At 38.0% G+C, this 15,048-nt stretch overlaps 1 protein-coding gene across 1 annotated transcript in view; it reads left to right on the top strand.

The window, feature by feature from the left end:
- The window catches only part of Ccnb3 (cyclin B3), a 54,399-nt gene that overhangs the window by 22,277 nt on the left and 17,074 nt on the right, over window positions 1-15,048 (top strand). The window contains exons 4-6 of the mRNA XM_042695266.1: window positions 796-914; window positions 9,480-12,090; window positions 14,313-14,408. Coding sequence (XP_042551200.1) covers window positions 796-914; window positions 9,480-12,090; window positions 14,313-14,408 — 2,826 coding nt within the window. The remainder of the gene's footprint in view (window positions 1-795; window positions 915-9,479; window positions 12,091-14,312; window positions 14,409-15,048) is intronic.

The following is a 15,048-nucleotide window of genomic DNA, read 5'->3' as shown; positions in this document are numbered from 1 at the left end:
ATTAACTTGGTGCTATCATATAACTAAGAGTTTGAAAATTGCCATATCCATACTTGTATCCTAAACAAACCTAACAAAAGTAGTTCTAGGTTTAATTTTATGTCCACTCTCTTACAAATCTATCCTGAGTGAAGCAATATGGTAAAATACTATGTTTAAAAGTTACTTGGATTTGTTGTTTCTTGCCTTTACCTTGTTTTCCTTTTCTTTATTTAGTGTGATTATAATATTTATTTGGAATGTAGTTAGGTCCATTTGTTTCATTTAAAGGCATAACTTAAATTTATTTTTAGTAACATTATTCACAGTTCCATGATTTTTCCTACTATTTAATGAGTTATGATTAGAGTCTGTGGTAGAATTCCCTAAAGTCTCATGTTTAAATGCTCCTGAGACAGAATGGTTTTATCATAGGTAGAATTGTACTAGAGTTCTGCCTTGAAAAGCTTGTTGATTTAGTATATTCAGATAGCAATTACCTTCTGCACCCCTCCCCTGCATATATTCTAAAGTCAAAGTAGAATGTATAGTTATCAGAACATATTTTGAATTTGCCAGCCAGTTGCCTGGCATGGATATCAGAACTACATTCCTTGAAAACACATAGAGCTGCTGTTTATCTAATATGTACTGATTGTTCATTGGTTATGAGATGTTTGGATTTTCACTCATAGGAAAACTGAAATAAGCTGTCCAGCATGGAGATGTGGGTTAGAGCTTTCTTGTAAGAACCACTTATTGGGGTTATATGCTTCTCTTCATTTTCTTGCCTCAAATCTCCTCCCTCTTTTCTAGGCTTTTCAAGATCAATCTGTTCAGTCAAAGAAAAAAGCCAATAAGGAGTTTGTAAAATACTGTTCTAAGAACACACAGGCTCTTGGGGTAGCAAAAGACAAGAAGAAAAAAAGAAAATGGTGAGTAAGAAGTTCTCAGATGGCACCATTTGGTCCCCATTAAGAATATATTTATTCTTTGTTATTATTTTGTTAAATAGTTGAACAAAGGAGTTTCAGTTTTACAAGGTAATTTATAAATATAATGCAACTTGATCAATATCACCCCTTCTACTGTTCTCTCCCATTTTCCCTGTCCCCTTATTACAAGTTCAATGTTTACATAATGTATATTGAACATAATGACTGTATTTGTCTACTCTTCCTCCCTCCATTGTGTGCCTCCCATTTCACTGGCCACCTTTCCCAGACAGAACATGTTTCAGCTTCCTGGTATTCATTTTGTTAAACAGTTATTAGCAGTTCAGAGGATTTCCACCATTGGATTCCTCCTACGTATTCTTAGCCTTAGTTGTAACTATTTCATTAACTCTGGGTGCTGGGATGGGCCTACATGTGTGGTTAAAGTGTAGTTACAGGGCTCTCTCTCTTGTCCTCTCTTATTCTATTATATGTGTGCATATTGGAAGAACTGTTGTCATCAAGAACAGCTTTTTTTCTTGTTTAATAATTCAGTCCCTGTTTGAGTTGGCCTGTGCATGGGAGTGTGGAAGCAGCTTAACTTTTCACAAACTCGGCATCTAACTGATAGTATGAATCTATTTATACCATTAGAAGCTTTGGGGGAGCTTAGCCTCTTGATACTGGAGAGAATTTACTGTTTCCATGAGCCAGAAACATGTGTCTTCTTTACAGGTAATGTCACAAGTTCTGCAAGTAGAGTTGAGTATTTTCATCTAGAATTGGAAAAATAATTTACCCCTAGGAAAACTTTTACTGGAAGAATAATTCGAAAATGGAATGAGACCTTTATATATTCTTTCCTTATTCTAATAGGAATTATTTTTCAGGGACTAAGCAATCTGCATTTGAATTGATTAAATACATGGTTATAGCAGGGTAAGTATGACTTCCAAAGAGTCAAGTACAATGTTGGAAACTCCAGAAAAGAAAGCTGCAAGGTCCATAGGATACCCTACTAATTACCCAACAGAAAGAAAACAAACAGAAGGTTAGCATGTATCCTTAAGTGATTTCCTCCTGAAATGGAATGCCTGAGGTTTGCATACATATATGATCTTAATTCTCTACATTATTTTCCTTTGAATTTATTTTACTACTCCAGTTTTACCAGAGAAACCATCACTAATGTTACATTCTTCCTTTTACTTAGGGTTTAGTGGGGATAGTAATGATAGTACTAGAACTAGTAAATTATCCATTTGAGAACTCGCTATAATCATGAATCGTTCTATATCTTGTTTACCGATATATAATTCATATGCCATACAATTCACAGCTCTAAAATTTTAAAACATTTCAAAAATGTACATTTTAAATGTATAAAATGTACAACACACAGATTTAAATTTGTTCATAATTATGCTGAAATCACAGTTTATATTATTATTCTCATGTGTGTGTGTGTGTGTGTGTGTGTGTGTGTGTGTGTGTGTGTGTATGTGTATGTGTGTGTTTGCGCACATACCCACACAGGTATTAGGGTCTTGAACTCAGGGCCAGGGCACTGTTCCTTAGCTTTTTTACCCAAAGTTGGTGCTTTACTATTTGAGCCATATTTCCATTTCTACCTTTTCAGTGGTTAATTGGAGATAAGAGTCTTATGTACTTTCCTGCCTAAGCTGGCTTGGAACCTTGGTCCTCAGATCTTTTCCTTTTTCTTTTCTCTTTCAGTTTTTTTCCTTTTCTTTTTGCCAATTTTTAAAAGTTAATGTCAATTAGTCATACGAGGGAGTTTATTTTACATATTTTAAAGAGTTTTCATTTTAATATGTTCATTTATATATATAGTATGTCATGATCATAATCATTCCTTCTATCATTCTCCCTCTTCCTCACCCCCAATCTCAAACCAGTCTCACCAAGCTTCCTTGTTCCATTGTCACACATATTTATAAAATATTTTGACTATATTCTCCTTTCTTCCTTCTACATTTGTCTGTCTGCCTCTCCTCTACACCCTACAAAAGGCATGGTTCAAGAGAAGCTTAATTTTTCTCTCATTAATTAAATGTCTTGGCATTCATGTCAAAAATCAATTCACTGTAAATGTAAGAGTTTATATCTGGACTCATTTTTCTTCTTTCTATCTCTAGGTCATTATCATTTTGCCTATAGGACTAGGGGTCTGACTTAAGTTACAGGGTGCCTGCTGTACCACTTGAGCAGTAGCATGCATGTGACTTTGAGTTCAAACTCCCCTACCGCAAAAAAAAAAAAGTTATAATCATTAAGGCAGGACCATTCTGTCTTGGCTATTGTAGTTTTATAGTGTGTGTGTGTGTGTGTGTGTGTGTGTGTGTGTGTGTGTGTGTGTGTGTGTGTGTGTGTGTGTGTGTGTGTGTGTGTGTGTGGTGCTAGGGACTGAACTTAGGGTCTGGGTGTTGTCCAGGAGCTTTTATTGGCTCATGGCTAGTTCTCTGTCTTTTGAGACACAGCATCACTTCTAGCTTTTTGGTAGTTTATTGGAGATAAGCTACGTGTGGACTTTCCCACTCCAGCTGGCTTTGAACTGAAATCCTCAGATCTTAGCCTCCTGAGTAGCTAGGATTGTAGGTATGAGCCACTGGCACTGGTATGTAGTATGTTTTGAAATAGGGAAAGACCTGACAAACTGGTTCTAGTTCTTTTTCAAGATTGTTTTGGCTATTTTGAGTTCCTTGCAATTTCACTTTAGAAATGAATTTTGGAACCAGCTTGTCAAATTTTACTAATAAACCAGTTTAGGTTTTTGTAGAAATTATCTTGAATCTGTAAGTCAACTTAGGAAGCATTTCCATTCTAACTATACTACATCTTCCAATCTATGAACATATAATGCCTTTCTGTTGCTTAAAATCTTCAATTTCTTTTAAAATTTTGTACTTTGCAGAGTATAAATTTTACATGTGTTTCATCTAATTTTTTCTAACATTTTGTTTTGATGCTATTGGTAATAGAATTGTTTTCTCGATTTCATTTGCAGATTGTCTGTTACAGGTATGTAGAAACAAATTTGATTTTTGTAAATTGATCTTGTATCTTAGAATCATGCTGATTCTGTTGTTATCTATTAGTCCTAACAGTTTTGTGTAGAACTTTCTATATAAGATGTTGTCTGCTAATACAATTTTGTCACTTTTCATAGAGATGTTTTTTTTTGCCTAATTGCCCTAGCTAGAACCTTATGTTCAGTTAGAAATACCTAGAGTTGGCTGTACTTTTTTTTCCCCATGATCTTCAGGAGAAGACATCATTCTGTCACAGTATGATATTAGCTTCTGGGTTTTTGTTTTGAGATGCCCCTTATCAGGTTGAGGATAATGGGCATCTATTTCAATTCCTCACTTCTGAGTGATTTCTATCATGAAAGAGCATTAGATTTATTTTTATTTTTTTTGTCAGTCATGGGGCTTGAACTCGGGGCTTGGGTGCTGTCTCTGAGCTCTTTTTGCTCAAGGCAAAACTCAAAGCACTCTACTGCTTTAAGCCACAGCACCACTTCTGCTTTTCTGGTAGTTAAGTAGAGATAAGGGTCTCACAGACATTCCTGCCTGGGCTGGCTTTGAACTGATGATCTTCAGATTTCAGCCTCCTGAATAGCTAGGATTACAGGCATGAGCTATCAGCACCTGGGGCACATTCAATTTTGTCAAATTACTTTTCTGGATCTATTGATAATGATCTTAAAATTATTCTTTTAATATAGTATAGTATAGAATACGAATTGTTTTGGATGTTAAAGTAAGTTGCATTTCTGGATAAATCCCAGTTGGTTATGATGGTTAATCCTTTATATATGTTTCTGGATTTGGTTTGCTACTATTTTGTTGAGAATGTTTGCATCTATACAAGAGGTATTGCTCTGTTTTTTGTTATCTTGCAATATCAGTGTTGTTTTGATACCAGAATAATACAAAAAATGAATTGGAAAGTGTTCCCACCTTTTCTATTTCTTGAGAGAGTTCATGAAGAACTCAAATTAATTCTTCTTTAAATGTTGTTAAAATTCAATAGCAAAGCCAGAGGAGCCTGTAGTTTTCTTTGTGGATAGTTTTTGGAGTTTTATTTTGCAGTACTGGGGATTGAACTAAGGGTCTTGCACTTGCTAGGTAGGTACTCTACCCCTTGAGCCAAGCCTCTAGTCCCTTTTTGCATTGGTCTCTTTTTGAGGTAGAGTTATGCTTTATGCCCATGCCAGCCTAGGTCATGATCATTTTTCTTGGTTTCCTATGTCACTGGAGCTGACAGGGGTGTATCACTGTGCCCAGTCTTTGTGCCTCTCCTATATCTGAAAACACAGGCACACTACTGTACCTGGTATCTAGCCATTGGTTGAGATAAAGTATCAAGAATGTCCTTTCACTTGGCCTAAAACAACAATCTCTTGATCACTTTGTAGCTAAGATTACAGGCTTTAGCCACCTCATCTGGCTCGTTGTGGATAGTTTACTGAATTCCTCTATATGTTATAAGTCTGTTTGGATTTCTTTCTTTTCCCTCCCTCCCTCCCTCCCTCCCTCTCTCCCTCCCTCCCTCCCTTCCTTCCTTCCTTCCTTGCTTCCTTCCTTCCTTCCTTCCTTCCTTCCTTCCTTCCTTCCATCCTTCCTTCCTTCTTTCCTTTCTCTCTTTCTTCCTTCTGCTTCTTCCCCCTTTTCCTTCTCTCCTCTCTCTCCTCTCCCCCTCCTTCTCTCCTCTTTCTCCTTCTCCCCCTCCCCCTTCACCTCTTCCCTCCTTTTCCCCTCTCCTTTCTCCTTCCTCCTCTCCCCTTCTCCATCTCCTTTTCCTCTTCTTTCTCCTCCTCTTGTTCCGCCTCCTCTTCCTTCTCTCTTCCTTCTCTTCCTCCTCTTCATTCTCTTCCCCCCTTAGCCTATTTTACATCTTCCTCCTCCCTCCTCTTCTTATCTTCCACCTGTATTGGGGTTTACTTAGCCGTTTTAGTCACAGCTGATACTTTATCACTTGAGCCACACCTCAAGTCCAGCCTTTTCTTTTTATGCTGGTTAATTGGAGATGGAGTCCTATGGACTTTTCTGACTGGGGATGACTTCAAACCATGATCTTAGCCTCCTATGTAGCTGACAGACATGGTAGCACCTGGCTTATATTGCTCTTGAATAAGTGTCAGTAATTTGAATCTTCCTAGAAATCTAAATTATCTAATTTGTTATCATGCAATAAATCAATAAATATGAATTCCATTTGAAATCCTAAGTCACTTTCCATTCATGTAATAGCTATTTCACTTCTTTATTTTATATATATTTTCCTTCATTACACAAATGCCAACCTCCTAGAAATCCCAAGTTTGTCAATATGCTGGGCACTAATACCTGCCTCCCACATTTCTGCCTAATTGTTTATTCTCAGAGCATTCTCTTGGTCATTTCTGATTAGCTCCACAAGCTTCTCCCCTCTTTTGCCACCTCCACTCTTTAATTTGTCTCAAGAAATTGCTCTTTTTGAAGAGTTTTAGTGTCATACTACATATTCCGTATGCCACTCTAACAGAAGCCAGTCAAAATTCTAGATTTCTGTGACAGATGAGAGTCTATTAAAGCATTTTGTAAAAATGAAGATGGTCCTTTATTCAGGTAGACAGAAATTCTATTATCTTTGCAAGTTTTCTGTAATACCAAAGCCATTCCAAATTAAAAAGACTTATTTTTCTTTTCTTTTTGGTGGTAGGGAGGGAATCTCAGGTCTTGCATATCTTAGGCAAACACTACTACTGAGCACCATTTTTTTTTAGTACTAGAGTTTGACCTTAAGACATTGCACTTGCTAGGCTGATAATTTACCATTTGAGCCACACTACAGTCCTGCTTTTTGCTGTTTATTTACTTTCTTTCTTAATCCCTTATCTATTGAATCTCATTCTGTGGGTTGTCTCATAGTTTTGATAATTGTTTCTCTTTCAGTAAAGAATCTTTTTAATTTTATGTACTTTCATTTCTCTATTCTTATTCATATTTTGAGGCAATTGGGGCTCTGTTTAGTAACTAATTTCCTTTGCCTGTGACTTTAAATACTTTAAATTTAAAAAAAAAAACCTTTAGATTAAAATTTAGGGGAGGGCTGGGAAGGTGGCTCAGTGGTAGAGCGCTTGCCTTGCATACCTGAGGCCCTGGGTTCGATTCCTCAGCACCACATAAGCAGAAAGAGAAAAGCCGGAAGTGGAGCTGTGGCTCAAGTGGTAGAGCGCTAGCCTTGAGCTGAAGAGCTGAGGGACAGCGCCCAGGCCCAGAGTTCAGGCCCCACGACCGGACCCAAAAAAAAAAAAAAATAAATAAATAAAATTTAGGGGAAAAAACATTTACAGTTTTGAGTTCTTTGATTCACTTGGAGCGGAACCTTAGCTTTTTCGGTTAAGGTTAGTACTCTACCACTTGAGCCACCTCTGGCTTTTTGGTGGTTAATTGGAGATACAAGTCTTATTCACTTTCCTTCTCTGGTTGACTTTGAACAATGATCCTCATATTTCAGCCTCCCAATCAGCCAGGATTATAGGTGTAAACCACCAATGCAGGGCTTACAGGTGATTTTTGTATAAGGTGAGAGATAGGAGTCAAGTTTCAGCCTCCTGCAAGTGGATAATCAGCTTTCTCAGCACCATTTATTGAAAGAGATTATCTTACACTCTAGAAGGTGGATGAGAGTTAGCAGGGCAAGTTAAATGACTGGACTGAGAGCACACTTTATGCATGTGTGCATGCAGGGAGGAGCAAGAAAGTGCAAGTCCAAGTATTTCACATTAATACTTGCTTTGCACTGAGTATTTAATAATAGAATCATTCCTATGAAGGCCTGTCAGCAGGAGAAAAAATAAAACCTACAAAATAGTACATTGGCGGGGCTGGGAAGTTGGCTCAGTGGTAGAGCGCTTGCCTTGCATGCATGAGGCCCTGGGTTCGATTCCTCAGCACAACATAAGCAGAAAAAAAAGCTGGAAGTGGTGATATGGCTCAAGTGGTAGAGTGCTAGCCTTGAGCTGAAGAGCTGAGGGACAGCGCCCAGGCCCAGAGTTCAGGCCCCATGACCAGACCAAAAAAAAAACAAAAAAACAAAAACAAAAAACAAGACCAAAAACCAAAACAAAACAAACAAAAATCAAAATAATACATTTGCAACAAAGCAAAAAACTTCACCAGTAACTTGTGAAAGATTGCAAGCCCAGCAAGGATGGAGAAGCAGCCATCTAGGGCTGAGAGCAGACTTTTACCTCCAGCTAATATAGTCATGCATGACTGGTAGGTGGAAGTGTACCTGGACAGTTCAAGACCTGGTTCCTGCAAAACAATTTCATTCACATATTGTGATTAATTTCAGAATGTTTTAAACATCCTCAACAGCAACTGTGTATTACTGGGCCCAGTAGCACATGCCTATAATTCTAGCATTTAGGAGGTTGTGAGGCAGGAGGATCACAAATTCAAGGACAGCCTGAGTTATAAAATGAGTGCAACTTTATTTTTTTTCTTTGTTTCTTTGTTACTCTTTTTTGTATAGAGGTGTTACAATAAGTCAGGTAATGAGTAAATTTCTTTCTGGAAAATGTCACCCCTTCCCTTTGCAAGTTTATTTTGTGTTATAACAAGACACTTTCAAAAAAAAGAAAACTCATATTTATGTATTTATAAGACACATTTATATATTTATAATGAATGCTTTGCCTTCTCAGTCCTCCTGTGTACTGTCACCAATTTGGGATGATTTGGGTAAACTGAACCACATGATTCAATGCTGTTTGTGGCTGCTGCTGCTCAAACTTATGATTTTGTTTGCCTTTCATTCTCTTCTCATGCTGACTTAGAGTCTTCCAATGATTTGGCCACATTTAATTATTATGTGTATATGTATGTGTATGTATATATGTATATATATATCAAATATTTGATGGTACTAGTATTTGAACTCAGGGCCTCAGATGTGTTAGGCAGGCAATCTTGATTGGCTATAGAATTCTCTTCAGGATGAAGCCTGGTATTTGACTTATATGACAGATTTTTATTTTGGTATTTTTATTTCCTTCTTTGGGAAACATGTCTTGAAGAGTCCAGTCTATAGAGAATGTGATTAGATGTCACCAAAGTTAGTTACCAGGCTGCCTCTCTGATTACTCTTTAAACAATATTCAATTTCAATCTACATTTTACCATATACTTGATACTGATAAAGATGAGTAAATGCAACTAGTGAGGAAGACTGATACTTAAGTAGATGCTCATATATTGTGATAAGTATTATAATAGAAGCCCTTGTATGTAGATGATAATCACATGTGAGAAATCATAATATAGATTTCAGGAGAAATATTGTAGAAAATTTTTGGAACTTAGACATAGAAACTATGCAGCACACTTCTTACTTGATGTGTTATGGTTCCTTCCCCCACCCCTTCCCCTTCTTCCACTCTATTCTGTCTCTTTTCCCTTCCATGATTTTACTTAATATAATAGCATAATGTATGGTAGGTAAGAACTTAGAAACTCTATTCTTCTTATAAAGGCATTGTTGCATTCACAGGTGTAAGTTGGAAGCTGTACCAGTGGTACATTCTAGTACCTTGATGTCAAGCATAATGGAGAAACCACTTAGTCTGGATATACCCAGCAAGTCTGAAACACCACCCACTGAAGAAGCATTTCTCATTAAAAACGCATTCCTTTCTAAAGAGGAATGTGCTATCAAGGAACCAACCCTTATCAAGAAGGCAGTGGAGAAGTGCACAAATGATGCAGAGATGTCCCTATTAGAGAAATTACTATCCTTGAAGGAGGAGACTGACAATGAGTTTGGGACAAAAACAATGACTTTTGGGAAGGAGGCTAAAATTGAAGAGTCACTTTCCACTAAGAAGTCATTATCTTTAAATAAGAAGACGAATACCACTGATAAAAATGTCCATTCAACGACTCCACTGATGTTACAGAATACCATTTCTAAGGAGAAGGCCTCCAGTATGGATCCTATTGAGCAATACCTTCCTGGGAAACCACCTTCATTGCAAGAGGAGCACAGCACTGAGCAACAGGGATCCATCTTGCAGAAATCACTGGCTTTGCAGAAGATAAGCCTAGAAGAGGATCCCATCTGTACAGTATCATCAGCTTTTGAGATGAAATCTACAATTAAGGAGACAGCCCTCATCTCAGAGCCATTTTTAAAGACGAACTATACTCCTGAAAAGAAGAACACTATTGAGAGGGAGAGATCCTGTTCGAATACATCATTAGTATGTCAGGAGATAGGAAGTCCTCTTACCACTGAGGAGTTCCAGAAGCCACCTCTCATGCAGAAGAAACAACCCATTCAAGGGCAGGTGGGCATCTTTAAGAGGCCATGGTCATTAGAAACAGATTTGAGTGACAAATCCAACACTTGTCTGAAACAAACTACCTATAAAAAAAAGCATACTACCATGAGGACAACTCACATGAAGACATTACCACTTGTAAAAAGGAAGAAACGTAACACTTGGAGGAAGATGCGCTACTATAGGCCACTAGAAATGCGGGAAGTCACCCATGAAGATGAGTTACCCACTAAGGAGCCAATGTTCTGGAGGCCTAACACTGAGAAGAATGCCCTTTTCCAAAAGTCATTTGTATTCCCAGGGAATTACACCAACCAGGAAGATAAAGTCACCTCTGAGAAAACTTTATGTCCACAGAAGTTTCCCACTGAGAACTCATATCAACAGGAGGCTTTGGATCTGACCAAGAAATGTGTGCTGGAGGAGGCCGCCCCTATCAAGAAGCCTGTACCTTTTAAGAAACCACAACCCTCCACTCAAAAGATAGTGTCCTACATGAAACCATTATTTTTGCCGACTACCACCTTTGTAGAGAATTCACATACTCAGGAACCATTTTCCTTTCAAAAAGAAACCATGCCTTCAAAGACAAAAATGTATACCACTCAGAACATGCATTTCTGTCAAGGACCATCAGATTGCAAAGAGATGATTACTGAAGAAATTCATTCCTTTTTTATGAAGCCACCACTTAGGAAGAAGCCTAAAACTGAAGAGGAAGTCCTCTTCCAGGATTCAGTTGCATTTAAAGAGAATACTACTCTACAGGGCATGTCCCACTCAAAGAAGCCATCAGTGTTACAGACCACCACCACTGAAGAAGAATCATATAGTAAGAAACCCATGGTTTTTCTGGAGAATCCTATAATTGAAAAACTTTTTGTTCAGGAACCATTTTCTTTCGATCATAATCTTGATAAAGAAGAGTCTTGTTTTCTGAAGGCATTCAACTTTCAAGAGAAGACTGATACAAAAAATGACTTCCTGAAAAAGCAGCTGGCTTTTCATGAGAACTCTACCATCAAAGATGATTTACCTTTAAATAAGCTTTTACTTTGGAAAAAAGTGCCCTCTGCTGAAACAGCAACAAACTTAGAGGGGCAATTATCTTTAAAGAAGCCCACTTACCAAGAACAGGAGATCTTAAAGAAGCAGCTAGCTTTCTGTGAGAACACCAATGATGAGTACCCTAATGAACCACTGGACTTGAGTATCTCTGGTAGCATTGACAAGCTGGCTACCCAGATGAAGCCCTGTTCCTTACAGAAGCCCAGCGCTAAGAAGAAGCTTTCCTTCCAGAAACCATTGATTCTGAGGAAGCATTTTGCTATTACGAAGCATGATGTTGTGGAACACATTACTGACACAGAGGCTCAGCTCAAGAAACCTTTGACCTTGGAAGTCAAATCCAACAATGAAAAGGGGGCTCCCCTAAAAGAGCCCTTGGCCTTAGATAAGAATCCCATTCTTGAGAACAAAGACATCCTCAAAAGGCCCTTAATCTTTCAGAAGGCCATCAGTGATAAAAGAGTTTTATTTCAAAAGGCATTAGCCATGAGTAAAAAATTGGTCACTCAGAAACAGTCATTCCTTAGGCAACCATTGGCTTTGGAAAATGATTCTACACATAAAGAGAACACTTTTTTAAAAAAATTGATCCCTGAAGTTGAGAATAGCTCATGTACATTGAGCAATGACTTCTCATCTAAAGCAAGCATGCTGGACAATGCAGCCAAGCCAAGCACCACTAGCAACACTAGTGCCTGTGAATTGAATTCAAAACAACCTTTCTCGTTTCAGAACAAGAAAATATCACAAAAGGTAATTATCTGTCTTCTTTTTTTATCCTAATATATATATTTTCTGCCACAGGTACTACTTGAGCATCTTCTTCTTTTTTTTTTTTTGTTGGTTGCGGGGCTTGAACTCTGGGCTGGGCTCTGTCCCTCAGCTCTACAGCTCAAGGCGAGTGCTCTACCACTTGAGCCACAGCACCACTTCCAGTTTTCTGGTGGTTTGTTGGAGATAAGAGTCTCGTGGACTTTCCTGCCCAGGCTGGCTTTGAACTGCGATCCTCAGAATTTAGCCTCCTGAGTAGCTAGGATTATAGGCGTGAGCCACCAGCACATGGTTTGAGTTTCTTTTAAAGTACTGTTTATTACTTGTTGTTAAACATCAACTTATTATTTTTTAACTTAATTTTTTAAATTTTATTTTATTGTAAAGATGCTGTACAGAGGGGTTACATGAATAAGGTAATGAGTACATTTCTTGTCGAACATTGTTATACCCTCCTTTGTTTTTCTCCTACTATCCCTTCCCTCTCCCACCTCCCTCACTCCTCCCCTACCCCCAGAAGTTGTAAAGTTCATTTCCAACATAGTGTCAAGTGAGTATTATTGTTGCAATGAGTCATCCTGTGTCCTTGTTTCAGCATTTTGTTATTCCCCTTCCCCCACAAAATTATATAAATGTAATTGTGTTCTTGGTGATATCCATTAGTAGAGATAGTGTTTTTGGTGCTGAGTGTTGAACTCAGGGCCTTATACATGCAAAATACATGCTCTATTACTGAGCTGTTTTGTTTATGCAATTGAGCTGTGTATATTAAGTTAAGAGAGATCCCGCCATATAATGAGAAGATAATTATTTAAGGGGTTTACTTCTAGTTTTATTTAGTAAGTGGTGATAATACAGAATCATCTCTTCTCATCTTTCATAGCCTGAGGTTAACCTACAATATCGGATACTTTACCAGGCTCTTTGGCATTTTTCTCTTATATCAAGCTGGCCTTAGAGAATATTTTGACTTTTTGATTAGCATAGTCATAGACCTAAAGCAATCATGAAGTATTTATACCTATAATGATCTAGAATATTGTGCTGTTTACTTGGATTTTGCATCAGTTATTAGTTTCATTTGGGATATTATATCTTTGTTATTTCATCAGAATTGGAGTGGGATTCTGTCAAAGATGGGCAAAGTTGTTGGACATGGTGGCTCAAACAAGTAATCCTAGCCACTTAGAGATTGGAGGATCATGGTTTGAGGCTACCCCAAACATAAAAGTTATTGAGACTCCTTTTTCAACCAGTAGCTTGGCACAGTGGCATTCAACTGTCATTTCAGTGACAAGGTGAAACATAAGCAGGATTGCAGTCTGGGCTAGCCTGTGCATACAGAGACAACTTAATGTTGAAAATAACGAACACATAAAGGGACTAGCAGAGTGGCTTAAGTGAGGGTGTCCCTACATAGCAAGCATGAGTCTTTGAGTTCAAACCCCAGTAGTGTTGCACCCCAAATAAAGATGAGCAAAGGTCACAGTGGCAACTCCTAAAGAAAGTGGTCTCCAGGTTGTAAATTACAAAAAAGAAGGGTTGAAAATTAACAACAGGAGGATAAATACTCTTCTTACAGGCAAAACAGCCTGGGTCAAATTGTAGAATAGAAGAAAGGGCTACTAAAATCAAAGAATTGAATGAAATATAACAAGAAACACAAGCAGCCAGGTAGTACAGTATATCTGAAATAATAAAATGTCTTTTTTTAGGCTTGAGCCTGCATATAAATAGGGTGCCTCATTCTTGGGGAAGAACAGTCATATATTAGGCATTTTTGTGCATGCCAGTACTGGGGCTTGAACTCAGAGCCTGATCAGTGTCCCCTAGCTTTTTTGTTCAAGTCTAGAACCCAACTACTTGAGCCATAGCTCAACTTCTGGCTTTTTGCTGGCTAATTCAAGATAAGAGTCTCATGGGCTTTCCTGATTGGGGTGAATTTGAACCATGATCCTCAGATCTTAGCCTCCTGAATATAGCTAGTATATTATAGGTCTGAGCCACTGGTGCTCAAATACTAGGTATTTCTTGATCACTCAGCAATATAATGAATGGAGGGTCATGGGGTGCTCTCTGATACATGAGGCTTAAGGAGTCTTAGTAGAATAAGACTGGGGAGAAAAGAGTCATTCTTCATATGTATAAGCTAAGCTTTCCTTGGCCTCCTCCTAATATGTCTTTTTGTTGACATTTTTTGGCAGAAAAGTGAACTGGAAGCTATTGAAAATGATAATAATGATTTATTTTTCAACTTAGAATATGCTAAGGATATCTTTGCTTACTTGAAGGAAAGAGAGGTATGTATGTAGGTAGCTCGGCGTGGACAATGATTTCTGCTTCTATTTTCTCACCATTCTACCTTTATACATGAAATTTCAAAGGGAGGTTAGCCAGGCACTAGTGACTCATGCCCGTAATTCTAGCTACTCCTCGGAGGCTGAGATCTGAGGATCACTGTTCAAAACCAGCTTGGGCAGGAAAGTTCATGAGACTCTTATCTTCAATAAACCACTAAAAAACCAGAAGTGGCGCTGTGGCTCAAGTGGTAGAGGGCTCGCCTTGACTGAAGAGATGAGGGATAGCACCCATGCCCAGAGTTCAAGGCCCATGGCTGACCAAAAAACAAAAAAGGGGGGAAGTAATGATGATACAGAAAAATCATAATAATAGCGACAACTAGCACTTATAGCTTACTATGAGTGAGATATTGTATTAAGGGATATACAGACATTATCTTACCTAATTCTCCAATAATTTCATGATGATAAGTGTTTATTACCTCTCTTTTACATAATGGTGGAAACTTCCCAGAATAACACAACTAGTATATGTGGTCGACCTAGTAGGATTGAAGTCTGATTATCTTAAGGACTATATATCAACATGTAGAGTTGCTTAATAAAATTATATTAAGTGAAGTAAGCCAGGCCCAAAGAA

Source organism: Dipodomys spectabilis, unplaced genomic scaffold (assembly GCF_019054845.1).
Source record: "Dipodomys spectabilis isolate Male_0828 unplaced genomic scaffold, ASM1905484v1 ptg000180l, whole genome shotgun sequence".
Taxonomy (NCBI): Eukaryota; Metazoa; Chordata; class Mammalia; order Rodentia; family Heteromyidae; genus Dipodomys; species Dipodomys spectabilis.
The sequence above is the reverse complement of the archived record's forward strand: the minus strand, read 5'-3'. Positions and strand labels throughout refer to the sequence as shown.